This window comes from Panulirus ornatus, chromosome 36 (assembly GCF_036320965.1).
Source record: "Panulirus ornatus isolate Po-2019 chromosome 36, ASM3632096v1, whole genome shotgun sequence".
In the NCBI taxonomy this organism is placed as follows: Eukaryota; Metazoa; Arthropoda; class Malacostraca; order Decapoda; family Palinuridae; genus Panulirus; species Panulirus ornatus.
The window spans coordinates 18,899,011-18,918,367 of NC_092259.1; the positions used below are offsets into that span (position 1 = coordinate 18,899,011).

Genomic DNA, 19,357 nt, shown 5'->3' on the forward strand with positions numbered 1-19,357 from the left:
TGATAGTTAACGATCATTACTGACACCCTGATCCATGATAGTTAACGATCATTACTGACACTCTGAACCATGATGATAGTTAACGATCATTACTGACACTCTGAACCATGATAGTTAACGATCATTACTGACACTCTGAACCATGATGATAGTTAACGATCATTACTGACACCCTGAACCATGATGATAGTTAACGATCATTACTGACATCCTGAACCATGATGATAGTTAACGATCATTACTGACACCCTGAACCATGATGATAGTTAACGATCATTACTGACACTCTGAACCATGATGATAGTTAACGATCATTACTGACACCCTGAACCATGATGATAGTTAACGATCATTACTGACACCCTGAACCATGATGATAGTTAACGATCATTACTGACATCCTGAACCATGATGATAGTTAACGATCATTACTGACACTCTGAACCATGATGATAGTTAACGATCGTTACTGACATAGATACTAGAGGATATCATACCTTGTGATGTAGTTTAGTTTACGTATGTAGATGATGTTTGTGTTTCAGCAACAAACTAAAATTTACAAATTTCTCTTTTCCCCCCCGCGCCGCCCCCCCCCCCCTCCACCTACTTACACAATTTAGTACTTTCCATCAACTTTAAAGTGGCATATGAAAATAATGGTGCTACAGTACCTACGTAAGGTATGATGATACACTACCTACGTAAGGTATGATGATACACTACCTACGTAAGGTATGATGATACAGTACCTACGTAAGGTATGATGATACACTACCTACGTAAGGTCTGGTGATACAGTACCTACGTAAGGTCTGGTGATACACTACATATGTAAGGTCTGGTGATACAGTACCTACGTAAGGTCTGGTGATACACTACATATGTAAGGTCTGGTGATACAGTACCTACGTAAGGTCTGATGATACAGTAGCAACGTACGGTCTGGTGATACAGTACCTACGTAAGGTCTGGTGATACACTACCTACGTAAGATCTGGAAATACAGAACCTACGTAAGGTCTGGTGATACACTACATATGTAAGGTCTGGTGATACAGTACCTACGTAAGGTCTGGTGATACAGTAGCAACGTACGGTCTGGTGATACAGTACCTACGTAAGGTCTGGCGATGCAGTATCTACGTAAGGTCTGGTGATACAGTACCTACGTAATGTCTGGTGATACAGTACCTACGTAAGGTCTGGTGATACAGTACCTACGTAATGTCTGGTGATACAGTACCTACGTAAGGTCTGGTGATACAGTACCTACGTAATGTCTGGTGATACAGTACCTACGTAATGTCTGATGATGCAGTACCTACGTAATGTCTGGTGATACAGTACCTACGTAAGGTCTGGTGATACAGTACCTACGTAATGTCTGATGATGCAGTACCTACGTAAGGTTTGGTGATACAGTACCTACGTAAGGTCTGGTGATACAGTACCTACGTAATGTCTGATGATGCAGTACCTACGTAAGGTCTGGTGATACAGTACCTACGTAAGGTTTGGTGATACAGTACCAACGTAACGTCTGGTGATACAGTACCTACGTAAGGTCTGGTGATACAATACCTACGTAAAGTCTGCTTATACAGTTCCTACGTAAGTTCTGGTTATACAGTACCTACGTAAGGTCTTGTGATACGCCACGTACGTAAGGTCTGGTTATACAGTACCTACGTAAGGTCTGGTGATACAGTACTTACGTAAAGTCTGGTGATACAGTACTTACGTAAAGTCTGGTGATACAGTAGCTATGTAAGGATTGGTGATACAGTACCTACGTAAAGTCTGGTGATACACTATCTATGTAAGGTCTGGTGATACAGTACTTACGTAAAGTCTGGTGATACAGTACTTACGTAAAGTCTGGTGATACAGTACTTACGTAAAGTCCGGTGATAGTGTAGCTATGTAAGGAATGGTGATACAGTACCTACGTAAAGTCTGGTGATACAGTAGCTATGTAAGGTCTGGTGATACAGTACCTACGTAAGGTCTGGTGATACAGTACTTACGTAAAGTCTGGTGATACAGTACTTACGTAAAGTCTGGTGATAGTGTAGCTATGTAAGGATTGGTGATACAGTACCTACGTAAAGTCTGGTGATACAGTAGCTATGTAAGGTCTGGTGATACAGTACCAACGGAAGGTCTGGTGATACGCTACCTGCGTAAGGTCTGGTGATACAGTACGTACGTAAGGTCTGGTGATACACTACCTACGTAAGGTCTGGTGATACAGTACCTACGTAATGTCTGATGATGCAGTACCTACGTAAGGTCTGGTGATACAGTACGTACGTAAGGTCTTGTGATACAGTACGTACGTAAGGTCTGGTGATACAGTACCTACATAAGGTCTGGTGATACAGTATCTATGTAAGGTCTGGTGATACAGTACCTACGTAAGGTCTGGTGATACAGTACCTACGTAAGGTCTGGTGATACAGTACCTACATAAGGTCTGGTGATACACTACCTACGTAAGGTCTGGTGATACAGTACGTACGTAAGGTCTGATGATGCAGTACCTACGTAAGGTCTGGTGATACAGTACCTATGTAAGGTCTGGTGATACAGTACGTACGTAAGGTCTGGTGATACAGTACCTACGTAAGGTCTGGTGATACAGTACCTACATAAGGTCTGGTGATACAGTATCTATGTAAGGTCTAGTGATACAGTACCTACGAAGGTCTGGTGATACAGTACCTACGTAAGGTCTGGTGATACAGTACGTACGTAAGGATCAGGTGACACAGTACGTACGTAAGGTGTGGTGAAACAGTACCTACGGAAGGTCTGGTGATACAGTACCTACGTAGGTTTGGTGATACAGTACCTACGTAAGGTCTGGTGATACAGTACCTACGTAAGGTGTGGTGAAACAGTACCTACGGAAGGTCTGGTGATACAGTATCTACGTAAGGTCTGGTGATACAGTACCTACGTAAGGTCTGGTGATACAGTATCTACGTAAGGTCTGGTGATACAGTACCTACGTAAGGTCTGGTGATACAGTACCTACGTAAGGTCTGGTGATACAGTACCTACATAAGGTCTGGTGATACAGTACCTACGTAAGGTCTGGTGATACAGTATCTACGTAAGGTCTGGTGATACAGTACCTACATAAGGTCTGGTGATACAGTACCTACATAAGGTCTTGTGATACAGTATCTATGTAAGGTCTGGTGATACAGTACGTACGTAAGGTCTGATGATACAGTACGTACGTAAGGTCTGGTGATACAGTACCTACATAAGGTCTGGTGATACAGTACGTACGTAAGGTCTGGTGGTACAGTACGTACGTAAGGTCTGGTGATACAGTACGTACGTAAGGTCTAGTGATACAGTACGTACGTAAGGTCTGGTGATACAGTACGTACGTAAGGTCTGATGATACAGTAGGTACGTAAGGTCTGGTGATACAGTATGTACGTAAGGTCTGGTGATACAGTACCTACGTAAGGTCTGATGATACAGTACGTACGTAAGGTCTTCTGATACAGTACGTACGTAAGGTCTAGTGATACAGTACGTACGTAAGGTCTGGTGATACAGTACCTACGTAAGGTCTGATGATACAGTACGTACGTTAGGTCTGGTGATACAGTACGTACGTAAGGTCTGATGATACAGTACGTACGTAAGGTCTGGTGATACAGTACGTACGTAAGGTCTGGTGATACAGTACGTACGTAAGGTCTGGTGATACAGTACTACGTAAGGTCTGGTGATACAGTACCTACGTAAGGTCTGGTGATACAGTACCTACGTAAGGTCTGGTGATACAGTACCTACGTAAGGTCTGGTGATACAGTACCTACGTAAGGTCTGGTGATACAGTACCTACGTAAGGTCTGGTGATACAGTACCTACGTAAGGTCTGGTGATACAGTACCTACGTAAGGTCTGGTGATACAGTACCTACGTAAGGTCTGGTGATACAGTACCTACGTAAGGTCTGGTGATACAGTACCTACGTAAGGTCTGGTGATACAGTACCTACGTAAGGTCTGGTGATACAGTACCTACGTAAGGTCTGGTGATACAGTACCTACGTAAGGTCTGGTGATACAGTACCTACGTAAGGTCTGGTGATACAGTACCTACGTAAGGTCTGGTGATACAGTACCTACGTAAGGTCTGGTGATACAGTACCTACGTAAGGTCTGGTGATACAGTACTACGTAAGGTCTGGTGATACAGTACCTACGTAAGGTCTGGTGATACAGTACCTACGTAAGGTCTGGTGATACAGTACCTACGTAAGGTCTGGTGATACAGTACCTACGTAAGGTCTGGTGATACAGTACCTACGTAAGGTCTGGTGATACAGTACCTACGTAAGGTCTGGTGATACAGTACCTACGTAAGGTCTGGTGATACAGTACCTACGTAAGGTCTGGTGATACAGTACCTACGTAAGGTCTGGTGATACAGTACCTACGTAAGGTCTGGTGATACAGTACCTACGTAAGGTCTGGTGATACAGTATCTACGTAAGGTCTGGTGATACAGTACCTACGTAAGGTCTGGTGATACAGTACCTACGTAAGGTCTGGTGATACAGTACCTACGTAAGGTCTGGTGATACAGTATCTACGTAAGGTCTGGTGATACAGTACCTACGTAAGGTCTGGTGATACAGTACCTACGTAAGGTCTGGTGATACAGTACGTACGTAAGGTCTGGTGATACAGTACCTACGTAAGGTCTGGTGATACAGTACCTACGTAAGGTCTGGTGATACAGTACCTACGTAAGGTCTGGTGATACAGTACCTACGTAAGGTCTGGTGATACAGTACCTACGTAAGGTCTGGTGATACAGTACCTACGTAAGGTCTGGTGATACAGTACCTACGTAAGGTCTGGTGATACAGTATCTACGTAAGGTCTGGTGATACAGTACCTACGTAAGGTCTGGTGATACAGTACCTACGTAAGGTCTGGTGATACAGTATCTACGTAAGGTCTGGTGATACAGTACCTACGTAAGGTCTGGTGATACAGTACCTACGTAAGGTCTGGTGATACAGTACCTACGTAAGGTCTGGTGATACAGTACGTACGTAAGGTCTGGTGATACAGTATCTACGTAAGGTCTGGTGATACAGTACCTACGTAAGGTCTGGTGATACAGTACGTACGTAAGGTCTGGTGATACAGTATCTACGTAAGGTCTGGTGATACAGTACCTACGTAATGTCTGATGATACAGTACCTACGTAATGTCTGATGATACAGTACCTACGTAAGGTCTGGTGATACAGTACCTACGTAAAGTCTGGTGATACAGTACCTACGTAATGTCTGATGATACAGTACCTACGTAATGTCTGATGATACAGTATCTACGTATGGTCTGGTGATACAGTACCTACGTAATGTCTGATGATACAGTACCTACGTAATGTCTGATGATACAGTACCTACGTAAGGTCTGGTGATACAGTACCTACGTATGGTCTGGTGATACAGTACGTACGTAATGTCTGATGATACAGTACCTACGTAATGTCTGGTGATACAGTACCTACGTAAGGTCTGGTGATACAGTACCTACGTAAAGTCTGGTGATACAGTACCTACGTAATGTCTGATGATACAGTATCTACGTATGGTCTGGTGATACAGTACCTACGTAATGTCTGATGATACAGTACCTACGTAATGTCTGATGATACAGTACCTACGTAAGGTCTGGTGATACAGTACCTACGTAAGGTCTGGTGATACAGTACCTACGTAAGGTCTTGTGATGATCTACGTAACGTACAAAGAACAGCTAACTCACAGGTTGCTCAGATAGTTGGTTAAACCTTTTCTAAATGTTGCTTCAGTCAGGAAGTTACTCATCATCCTGATGATAGATGCACCTGTGAAGCAGACCAAACTAGATTATTACTGTCATTATTATTATTATTATCATTGCAAGTTGTTAGAAGCAGTGAAAAGTTTTTATAGAGGATGTAGGGCATGTGTACGAGTAGGAAGAGAGGAAAGTGATTGGTTCTCAGTGAAGATCGGTTTGCGGCAGGGGTGTGTGATCTCTCCATGGTTGTTTAATTTGTTTATGGATGGGGTTGATAGGGAGGTGAATGCAAGAGTTTTGGAGAGAGGTTCAATATGCAGTCTGTTGTGGATGAGAGAGCTTGGGAAGTAAGTCAGTTGTTGTTCGCTGATGATACGGCGCTGATGGCTGATTTTGGTGACAAACTACAGAAGCTGGTGACTGAGTTTGGTAAAGTGTGTGAAAGAAGAAAGCTGAGAATAAATGTGAATAAGAGCAAGGCTATTAGGTACAGTAGGGTTGAGGGGCGAGTCAATTGGGAGGTAAGTCTGAGTGGAGAACAACATATACATACTCAGGCATATAACATCTACACACATGTACATAATTCATACTTGCTGCCTTTATTCATTCTCGTCGCCACCCCGCCACACATGAAATAACAACCCCCTCCCCCCGCATGCGTGCGAGGTAGCGCTAAGAAAAGACAACAAAGGCCACATTCGTTCACATCCAGTCTCTAGTTGTCATGTATAATGCACCGAAACCACAGCGCCCTTTCCACATCCAGGCCCCACAGAACTTTCCATGGTTTACCCCAGACGCTTCACATGCCCTGGTTCAATCCACTGACAGCACGTCGACCCCGGTATACCAACATCGTTCCAGTTCACTCTATTCCTTGCACGCCTTTCACCCTCCTTCATGTTCAGGCCCCGATCACTCAAAATCTTTTCCACTCCATCTTTCCACCTCCAGTTTAGTCTCCCACTTCTCGTTCCCTTCATCTCTGACACATAAATCCTCTTGGTCCAAACCATTTCAAAACTCCCTCTTCTGCTCTCTCAACCACACTCTTTTTATTACCACACATCTCTCGTACCCTTTCCTTACTTACTCGATCAAACCACCTAATACCACATATTGTCCTCAAACATCTCATTTTCAACACATCCACACTCCTCCGCACAACTCTATCTATAGCCCACGCCTCGCAACCAAATAACATTGTTGGAACCACTAGTTCTTGAAACATACCCATTTTTGCTTTCCAAGATAATGTTATCGCCTTCCACACATTTTTCAACGCTCCCAGAACTTTCACCCCCTCCCCCACCCTGTGACTCACTTCTGCTTCCATGGTTTCATCCGCTGCCAAATTCACTCCCAGATATCTAAAGCACTTCACTTCCTTCAGTTTTTCTCCATTCAAACCTTTTTTTTATTTTTTTTTATTTTGCTTTGTCGTTGTCTCCCGCGTTTGCGAGGTAGAGCAAGGAAACAGATGAAAGAAATGGCCCAACCCACCCCCATACACAAGTATATACGTACACGTCCACACACGCAAATATACATACCTATACATCTCAATGTACACATATATATACACACACAGACATATACATATATACACATGTACATAATTCATACTATCTGCCTTTATTTATTCCCTTCGCCACCTCACCACACATGGAATAACATCCCCCTCCCCCCTCATGTGTGCGAGGTAGCGCTAGGAAAAGACAACAAAAACCCCATTCGTTCACACTCAGTCTCTAGCTGTCATGTAATAATGCCCGAAACCACAGCTCCCTTTCCACATCCAGCCCCACAGAACTTTCCAAGGTTTACCCCAGACGCTTCACATACCCTGATTCAATCCATTGACAGCACGTCGACCCCGGTATACCACATCGATCCAATTCACTCTATTCCTTGCCCACCTTTCACCCTCCTGCATGTTCAGGCCCCGATCACTCAAAATCTTTTTCACTCCATCATTCCACCTCCAATTTGGTCTCCCACTTCTCCTCGTTCCCTCCACCTCTGACACACACACACACACACACACACACACACATATATATATATATATATATATATATATATATATATATATATATATATATATATATATATATATATATATATATATATATATAGATATATATATATATATATACATATTTTTTTTTTTTTTTTTTTTTTGCTTTGTCGCTGTCTCCCGCGTTTGCGAGGTAGCGCAAGGAAACAGACGAAAGAAATGGCCCAACCCACCCCCATACACATGTATATACATACGTCCACACACGCAAATATACATACCTACACAGCTTTCCATGGTTTACCCCAGTCGCTTCACATGCCTTGATTCACTCCACTGACAGCACGTCAACCCCGGTATACCACATCGCTCCAATTCACTCTATTCCTTGCCCTCCTTTCACCCTCCTGCATGTTCAGGCCCCGATCACACAAAATCTTTTTCACTCCATCTTTCCAACTCCAATTTGGTCTCCCTCTTCTCCTTGCTCCCTCCACCTCCGACACATATATCCTCTTGGTCAATCTTTCCTCACTCATCCTCTCCATGTGCCCAAACCACTTCAAAACACCCTCTTCTGCTCTCTCAACCACGCTCTTTTTATTTCCACACATCTCTCTTACCCTTACGTTACTCACTCGATCAAACCACCTCACACCACACATTGTCCTCAAACATCTCATTTCCAGCACATCCATCCTCCTGCGCACAACTCTATCCATAGCCCACGCCTCACAACCATACAACATTGTTGGAACCACTATTCCTTCAAACATACCCATTTTTGCTTTCCGAGATAATGTTCTCGACTTCCACACATTCTTCAAGGCCCCCAGAATTTTCGCCCCCTCCCCCACCCTATGATCCACTTCCGCTTCCATGGTTCCATCTGCTGCCAGATCCACTCCCAGATATCTAAAACACTTCACTTCCTCCAGTTTTTCTCCATTCAAACTCACCTCCCAATTGACTTGACCCTCAACCCTACTGTACCTAATAACCTTGCTCTTATTCACATTTACTCTTAACTTTCTTCTTCCACACACTTTACCAAACTCAGTCACCAGCTTCTGCAGTTTCTCACATGAATCAGCCACCAGCGCTGTATCATCAGCGAACAACAACTGACTCCCTTCCGAAGCTCTCTCATCCCCAACAGACTTCATACTTGCCCCTCTTTCCAAAACTCTTGCATTTACCTCCCTAACAATCCCATCCATAAACAAATTAAACAACCATGGAGACATCACACACCCCTGCCGCAAACCTACATTCACTGAGAACCAATCACTTTCCTCTCTTCCTACACGTACACATGCCCTACATCCTCGATAAAAACCCTTCACTGCTTCCAACAACTTTCCTCCCACACCATATATTCTTAATACCTTCCACAGAGCATCTCTATCAACTCTATCATATGCCTTCTCCAGATCCATAAATGCTACATACAAATCCATTTGCTTTTCTAAGTATCTCTCACATACATTCTTCAAAGCAAACACCTGATCCACACATCCTCTACCACTTCTGAAACCACACTGCTCTTCCCCAATCTGATGCTCTGTACATGCCTTCACCCTCTCAATCAATACCCTCCCATATAATTTATATATATATATATATATATATATATATATATATAATTTTTTTTTTTTTTTTTTTTTTGCTTTGTCGCTGTCTCCCGCGTTTGCGAGGTAGCGCAAGGAAACAGACGAAAGAAATGGCCCAACCCACCCCCATACACATGTATATACATACGTCCACACACGCAAATATACATACCTACACAGCTTTCCATGGTTTACCCCAGACGCTTCACATGCCCTGATTCAATCCACTGACAGCACGTCAACCCCGGTATACCACATCGATCCAATTCACTCTATTCCTTGCCCTCCTTTCACCCTCCTGCATGTTCAGGACCCGATCACACAAAATCTTTATCACTCCATCTTTCCACCTCCAATTTGGTCTCCCACTTCTCCTCGTTCCCTCCACCTCCGACACATATATCCTCTTGGTCAATCTTTTCTCACTCATTCTCTCCATGTGCCCAAACCATTTCAAAACACCCTCTTCTGCTCTCTCAACCATATATATACATATATATATATATATATATATATATATATATATATATATATATATATATATATATATATATATATATTACTTTGTTCTTAACGCTACCTCGCTGACGCGGGAAATGGCGAATAGTATGAAAGAAATATATATATATATATATATATATATATATATATATATATATATATATATATATATATATATATATATATATATATATCCCCGGGGATAGGGGAGAAAGAGCACTTCCCACGCATTTCCCACGTGTCATAGAGGGCGACTAAAGGGGACGGGAGCGGGAGGTTAGAAACCCTCCCCTCCTTGTATCTTAACTTTCTAAAAGGGGAAACAGAAGAAGGAGTCATGTGGGGAGTGCTCATCCTCCTCGAAGGCTCAGACTGGGGTGTCTAAATGTGTGTGGATGTATCCAAGATGAGAAAAAAGGAGAGATAGGTAGTATGTTTGAGGAGAGGGACATGAATGTTTTGGCTCTGGGTGAAACGAAGCTCAAAGGTAAAGGGAAAGTGGTTTGGGAATGTCTTGAGAGTAAAGTCAGGTGTTGGTGAGAGGACAAGAGCAAAGGAAGGAGTAGCACTACTCCTGAAACAGGAGTTGTGGGAATATGTGATAGAGTGTAAGAAAGTAAACTCTAGATTGATATGGGTAAAACTGAAAGTTGATGGAGAGAGATGGGTGATTATTGGTGCATATGCACCTGGGCATGAGAAGAAAGATCATGAGAGGCAAGTGTTTTGGGAGCAGCTGAATGAGTGTGTTAGTGGTTTTATGCACAAGACTGGGTTATAGTGATGGGTGATTTAAATGCAAAGATGAAGTGTGTGGCAGTTGTGGGAATAATTGGTATACATGGGGTGTTTAGTGTTGTAAATGGAAATGGTGAAGAGCTTGTAGATTTCTGTGCTGAAAAAGGACTGGTGATTGGGAATGTCTGGTTTAAAAAGAGAGATATACATAAGTATACGTATGTAAGTAGGAGAGATGGCCAGAGAGCGTTATTGGATTACGTGTTAATTGATAGGCGTGCGAAAAAGAGACTTTTGGATGTTAATGTGCTGAAAGGTGCAACTGGGGGGATGTCTGATCATTATTTTGTGGAGGGGAAGGTGAAGATTTGTAGAGGTTTTCAGAAAAGAAGAGAGAATGTTGGAGTGAAGAGAGTGGTAAGAGTAAGTGAGCTTGGGAAGGAGACTTGTGTAAGGAAGCAAGAGGAGAGATTGAGTGCAGAATGGAAAATGTGAGAGAAAATGACATAAGGGAAGTGAGGGAGGAATTGGATATAATTTGGGAAGCAGTGATGGTTTGCGCAAAAGATGCCTGTGGCATGAGAAAGGTGGGAGGTGGGCAGATTAGAAAGGGTAGTGAGTGGTGGGATGAAAAAGTAAGATTGTTATTGAAGGAGAAGAGAGAGGCATTTAGACGATTTTTGCAAGGAAATAGTGCAAATGAGTGGGAGATGTATGAAAGAAAGAGGCAAGAAGTCAAGAGAAAGGTGCAAGAGGTGAAAAAGAGGGCAAATAAGAGTTGGAGTGAGAGAGTATCATTAGATTTTAGGGAGAATGAAAAGATGTTTTGGAAACAGGTAAATAAAGTGCGTAAGACAAGAGAACAAATGGGAACATCGGTGAAGGGGTAAATGCGGAGGTAATAACTAGTAGTGGTGAAGCGAGAGGGAGATGGAGTGAGTATTTTGAAGGTTTCTTGAATGTGTTTGATGATAGAGTGGCAGATATAGGGTGTTTTTGTCAAGGTAGTGTGCGAAGTGAGAGGGTCAGGCAGAATGATTTGGTAAACAGAGAAGAGGTAGGTGAAAGCCGGCAAGGTGGAGGGTTTGGATGGTATTGCTGTGGAATTTATTAGAATAGGGGGTGATTGTGTTGTTGACTGGTTGGTATAGATATTCAATGTATGTATGGTTAATGGTGAAGTACCTGAGGATTAGCGGAATCCATGCATAATGCCATTGTACAAAGGTAAAGGGGATGAAGGTGAGTGCTCAAATTACAGAGGTAAAAGTTTGTTGAGTATTCCTGGTAAATTATATGTGAGGGTATTGATTGAGAGGGTGAAGGCATGTACAGAGCATCAGATTGGGGAAGAGCAGTATTGTTTCAGAAGTGGTAGAGGATGTGTGGATCAGGTGTTTGTTTTGAAGAATGTATGCGAAAAATACTTGGAAAAACAAATGGATTTGTATGTAGCATTTATTGATCTGAAGAAAGCATATGATAGAGTGATAGAGATGCTCTGTGGAAGGAATTAAGAGTATATGGTGTGGAAGGTACGTTGCTAGAAGCAGTGAAAAGTTTTTATCCAAGATGTAAGGAAAGTGTACGGGTAGGAAGGGAGGAAAGTGATTGGTTCTCAGTCTCCATGTCTCCATGTCTCCATGGTTGTTTCATTTGTTTATGGATGGGGTTGTTAGGGAGGTGAATGCAAGAGTTTTGGAGAGAGGAGCAAATATGCAGTCTGCTGTCGATGAGAGGACTTGGGAAGTGTCAGTTGTTGTTCGCTGATGATATAGCGCTGGTGGCTGATTCGAGTGAGAAACTGCAGAAGTTGGTGACTGAGTTTGGTAAAGTGTGTGAAAGAAGAAAGTTAAGAGTAAATGTGAATAAGAGCAAGGTTATTAGGTACAGTAGGGTTGAGGGATAAGTTAATTGGGAGGTAAGTATGAATGGAGAAAAACTGGAGGAAGTGAAGTGTTTCAGATATCTGGGAGTGGGTTTGGCAGCGGATGGAACCATCGAAGCGGAAGTGAGTCACAGGTTGTGGGAAGGGTGAAGGTTCTGGGAGCACTGAAGAATGTGTGGAAGGCGAGAACGTTATCTCGGAAAGCAAAAATGGTGTATGTTTGAAGGAATAGTGGTTCCAACAATGTTGTATGGTTGTGAGGCATTAGCTATATAGACGGTTGTGCATAGGAAGGTGGATATGTTGGAAATGAGATGTTTGAGGACAATATGTGGTGTGAGGTGGTTTGACCGAGTAAGTAATGTAAGGGTAAGAGAGATGTGTGGTAATGAAAAGAGTGTGGTTGAGAGAGCAGAAGAGGGTGTTTTGAAATGGTTTGGGCACATGGAGAGAATATAACTGACAACCGTGTAAGTTGTGACCATATAACTGACAACCGTGTAAGTTGTGACCATATAACTGACGACCGTGTAAGTTGTGACCATATAACTGACGACCGTGTAAGTTGTGACCATATAACTGACGACCGTGTAAGTTGTGACCATATAACTGACGACCGTGTAAGTTGTGACCATATAACTGACGACCGTGTAAGTTGTGACCATATAACTGACGACCGTGTAAGTTGTAACCATATAACTGACGACCGTGTAAGTTGTGACCATATAACTGACAACCGTGTAAGTTGTGACCATATAACTGACGACCGTGTAAGTTGTAACCATATAACTGACGACCGTGTAAGTTTTGACCATATAACTGACGACCGTGTAAGTTGTGACCATATAACTGATGATCGTGTAAGTTGTGACCATATAACTGACGACCGTGTAAGTTGTGACCATATAACTGATGATCGTGTAAATTGTGACCATATAACTGATGATCATGTAAGTTGTGACCATATAACTGACGGCCGTGCAAGATGTGACCATATAACTGATGATCGTGTAAGTTGTGACCATATAACTGATGATCGTGTAAGTTGTGACCATATAACTGACGACCGTGTAAGTTGTGACCATATAACTGACGACCGTGCAAGTTGTGACCATATAACTGACGACCGTGTAAGTTGTGACCATATAACTGATGATCATGTAAGTTGTGACCATATAACTGATGATCGTGTAGATTGTGACCATATAACTGATGATCGTGTAGATTGTGACCATATAACTGATGATCGTGTAAGTTGTGACCATATAACTGATGATCGTGTAGATTGTGACCATATAACTGATGATCGTGTAAGTTGTGACCATATAACTGACGAACGTGTAAGTTGTGACCATATAACTGATGATCGTGTAGATTGTGACCATATAACTGATGATCGTGTAAGTTGTGACCATATAACTGATGATCGTGTAGATTGTGACCATATAACTGATGATCGTGTAAGTTGTGACCATATAGCTGACGAACGTGTAAGTTGTGACCATATAACTGATGATCGTGTAAATTGTGACCATATAACTGACGACCGTGTAAGTTGTGACCATATAACTGATGATCGTGTAAGTTGTGACCATATAACTGACGAACGTGTAAGTTGTGACCATATAACTGATGATCGTGTAAATTGTGACCATATAACTGACGACCGTGTAAGTTGTGACCATATAACTGATGATCGTGTAAGTTGTGACCATATAACTGACGAACGTGTAAGTTGTGACCATATAACTGATGATCGTGTAAGTTGTGACCATATAACTGATGATCGTGTAGATTGTGACCATATAACTGATGATCGTGTAGATTGTGACCATATAACTGATGATCGTGTAGATTGTGACCATATAACTGATGATCGTGTAAGTTGTGACCATATAACTGATGATCGTGTAGATTGTGACCATATAACTGATGATCGTGTAAGTTGTGACCATATAACTGATGATCGTGTAGATTGTGACCATATAACTGATGATCGTGTAAGTTGTGACCATATAACTGACGACCGTGTAAGTTGTGACCATATAACTGACGGCCGTGCAAGATGTGACCATATAACTGATGATCGTGTAGATTGTGACCATATAACTGACGACCGTGTAAGTTGTGACCATATAACTGACGGCCGTGCAAGATGTGACCATATAACTGATGATCGTGTAGATTGTGACCATATAACTGATGATCGTGTAGATTGTGACCATATAACTGATGATCGTGTAAGTTGTGACCATATAACTGATGATCGTGTAGATTGTGACCATATAACTGATGATCGTGTAAGTTGTGACCATATAACTGATGATCGTGTAGATTGTGACCATATAACTGATGATCGTGTAAGTTGTGACCATATAACTGACGACCGTGTAAGTTGTGACCATATAACTGACGGCCGTGCAAGATGTGACCATATAACTGATGATCGTGTAGATTGTGACCATATAACTGACGACCGTGTAAGTTGTGACCATATAACTGACGGCCGTGCAAGATGTGACCATATAACTGATGATCGTGTAAGTTGTGACCATATAACTGACGACCGTGTAAGTTGTGACCATATAACTGACGGCCGTGCAAGATGTGACCATATAACTGATGATCGTGTAAGTTGTGACCATATAACTGACGACCGTGTAAGTTGTGACCATATAACTGATGATCGTGTAAGTTGTGACCATATAACTGATGATCGTGTAAGTTGTGACCATATAACTGACGGCCGTGCAAGATGTGACCATATAACTGATGATCGTGTAAGTTGTGACCATATAACTGATGATCGTGTAGATTGTGACCATATAACTGATGATCGTGTAGATTGTGACCATATAACTGATGATCGTGTAGATTGTGACCATATAACTGATGATCGTGTAGATTGTGACCATATAACTGATGATCGTGTAGATTGTGACCATATAACTGATGATCGTGTAAGTTGTGACCATATAACTGATGATCGTGTAGATTGTGACCATATAACTGATGATCGTGTAGATTGTGACCATATAACTGATGATCGTGTAGATTGTGACCATATAACTGATGATCGTGTAAGTTGTGACCATATAACTGATGATCGTGTAGATTGTGACCATATAACTGATGATCGTGTAGATTGTGACCATATAACTGATGATCGTGTAGATTGTGACCATATAACTGATGATCGTGTAAGTTGTGACCATATAACTGATGATCGTGTAGATTGTGACCATATAACTGATGATCGTGTAGATTGTGACCATATAACTGATGATCGTGTAGATTGTGACCATATAACTGATGATCGTGTAAGTTGTGACCATATAACTGATGATCGTGTAGATTGTGACCATATAACTGATGATCGTGTAAGTTGTGACCATATAACTGATGATCGTGTAGATTGTGACCATATAACTGACGACCGTGTAAGTTGTGACCATATAACTGACGGCCGTGCAAGATGTGACCATATAACTGATGATCGTGTAGATTGTGACCATATAACTGACGACCGTGTAAGTTGTGACCATATAACTGATGATCGTGTAAGTTGTGACCATATAACTGATGATCGTGTAGATTGTGACCATATAACTGATGATCGTGTAGATTGTGACCATATAACTGATGATCGTGTAGATTGTGACCATATAACTGACAATAGTGCATATTGTGACCATATAACTGACGATCGTGTAAGTTGTGACTAGTCCATGTAACACCACTGATCATGTAGGCAAGTTATTGACCTTTTGAGTAGGAGATGCTGTCAAAGATCTGATTGATCTCATCAGGGTGGCCAACAGGAACGCTGATGGGATGTGAAGACTGGAGACAATCTAGGGCGAGTACGTCTTGCAGGTCCCCGGACACAAACTGCTCCATCGACTGCCATGTGGGACCAATCTGTGGACAAGGGCAGATCAATACAGTACCATAGTGACTGTCTCACTAGCGACACTACACAAGGGCAGATCAATACAGTACCATAGTGACTGTCTCACTAGGGACACTACACAAGGGCAGACCAATACAGTACCATAGTGACTGTCTCACTAGGGACACTACACAAGGGCAGATCAATACAGTACCATAGTGACTGTCTCACTAGGGACACTACACAAGGGCAGATCAATACAGTACCATAGTGACTGTCTCACTAGGGACACTACACAAGGGCAGATCAATACAGTACCATAGTGACTGTCTCACTAGGGACACTACACAAGGGCAGACCAATACAGTACCATAGTGACTGTCTCACTAGGGACACTACACAAGGGCAGATCAATACAGTACCATAGTGACTGTCTCACTAGCGACACTACACAAGGGCAGATCAATACAGTACCATAGTGACTGTCTCACTAGTGACACTACACAAGGACAGATCAATACAGTACCATAGTGACTGTCTCACTAGGGACACTACACAAGGGCAGATCAATACAGTACCATAGTGACTGTCTCACTAGGGACACTACACAAGGGCAGATCAATACAGTACCATAGTGACTGTCTCACTAGGGACACTACACAAGGGCAGATCAATACAGTACCATAGTGACTGTCTCACTAGGGACACTACACAAGGGCAGATCAATACAGTACCATAGTGACTGTCTCACTAGGGACACTACACAAGGGCAGACCAATACAGTACCATAGTGACTGTCTCACTAGCGACACTACACAAGGACAGATCAATACAGTACCATAGTGACTGTCTCACTAGGGACACTACACAAGGGCAGATCAATACAGTACCATAGTGACTGTCTCACTAGACTCTACACAAGGGCAGATCAATACAGTACCATAGTGACTGTCTCACTAGGGACACTACACAAGGACAGATCAATACAGTACCATAGTGTCTGTCTCACTAGGGACACTACACAAGGGCAGATCAATACAGTACCATAGTGACTGTCTCACTAGCGACACTACACAAGGGCAGACCAATACAGTACCATAGTGACTGTCTCACTAGACTCTACACAAGAGCAGACCAATACAGTATCATAGTGACTGTCTCACTAGGGACACTACACAAGGGCAGACCAATACAGTACCATAGTGACTGTCTCACTAGACTCTACACAAGAGCAGACCAATACAGTACCATAGTGACTGTCTCACTAGGGACACTACACAAGGACAGATCAATACAGTACCATAGTGACTGTCTCACTAGGGACGCTACACAAGGGCAGATCAATACAGTACCATAGTGACTGTCTCACTAGGGACACTACACAAGGACAGATCAATACAGTACCATAGTGACTGTCTCACTAGGGACACTACACAAGGGCAGATCAATACAGTACCATAGTGACTGTCTCACTAGGAACACTACACAAGGGCAGATCAATACAGTACCATAGTGACTGTCTCACTAGGGACACTACACAAGAGCAGACCAATACAGTATCATAGTGACTGTCTCACTAGGGACACTACACAAGGACAGATCAATACAGTACCATAGTGACTGTCTCACTAGGGACGCTACACAAGGGCAGATCAATACAGTACCATAGTGACTGTCTCACTAGGGACACTACACAAGGACAGATCAATACAGTACCATAGTGACTGTCTCACTAGGGACACTACACAAGGGCAGATCAATACAGTACCATAGTGACTGTCTCACTAGGAACACTACACAAGGGCAGATCAATACAGTACCATAGTGACTGTCTCACTAGGGACACTACACAAGGGCAGATCAATACAGTACCATACTGACTGTCTCACTAGGGAAACTACACAAGGGCAGATCAATACAGTACCATACTGACTGTCTCACTAGGGACACTACACAAGGGCAGATCAATACAGTACCATAGTGACTGTCTCACTAGGGACACTACACAAGGGCAGATCAATACAGTACCATAGTGACTGTCTCACTAGGGACACTACACAAGGGCAGATTAATACAGTACCATAGTGACTGTCTCACTAGGGACACTACACAAGGGCAGATCAATACAGTACCATAGTGACTGTCTCACTAGGGACACTACACAAGGGCAGATCAATACAGTACCATAGTGACTTTCTCACTAGACTCTACACAAGGGCAGATCAATACAGTATCATAGTGACTGTCTCACTAGGGACACTACACAAGGGCAGATCAATACAGTACCATAGTGACTGTCTCACTAGACTCTACACAAGGGCAGATCAATACAGTATCATAGTGACTGTCTCACTAGGGACACTACACAAGGACAGATCAATACAGTACCATAGTGACTGTCTCACTAGGGACACTACACAAGGGCAGATCAATACAGTACCATAGTGACTGTCTCACTAGGGACACTACACAAGGACAGGTCAATACAGTACCATAGTGACTGTCTCACTAGGGACGCTACACAAGGGCAGACCAATACAGTACCATAGTGACTGTCTCACTAGGGACGCTACACAAGGACAGATCAATACAGTACCATAGTGACTGTCTCACTAGGGACACTACACAAGGGCAGACCAATACAGTACCATAGTGACTGTCTCACTAGGGACACTACACAAGGGCAGATCAATACAGTACCATAGTGACTGTCTCACTAGGACCTACACAAGGCAGACAATACTACCATAGGACTGTTCACTAGACACTACACAAGGCAGATCAATACAGTACCATAGTGACTGTCTCACTAGACACTACACAAGGGCAGATCAATACAGTACCATAGTGACAAGAGGGCAGAG

The 19,357-nt window shown here is 42.6% G+C and overlaps 1 protein-coding gene across 35 annotated transcripts in view; it reads right to left on the bottom strand.

Moving 5' to 3' along the window:
- LOC139760425 (aminopeptidase N-like) overlaps positions 1–19,357 on the bottom strand; it is a 194,928-nt gene that overhangs the window by 35,009 nt on the left and 140,562 nt on the right. For all 35 annotated transcript variants that reach the window (XM_071683657.1, XM_071683658.1, XM_071683656.1 and 32 more), the window contains 2 exons: positions 16,366–16,522; positions 5,821–5,902 (listed from right to left, as the gene is read on the bottom strand). In XM_071683657.1, coding sequence (XP_071539758.1) covers positions 5,821–5,902; positions 16,366–16,522 — 239 coding nt within the window. The remainder of the gene's footprint in view (positions 1–5,820; positions 5,903–16,365; positions 16,523–19,357) is intronic.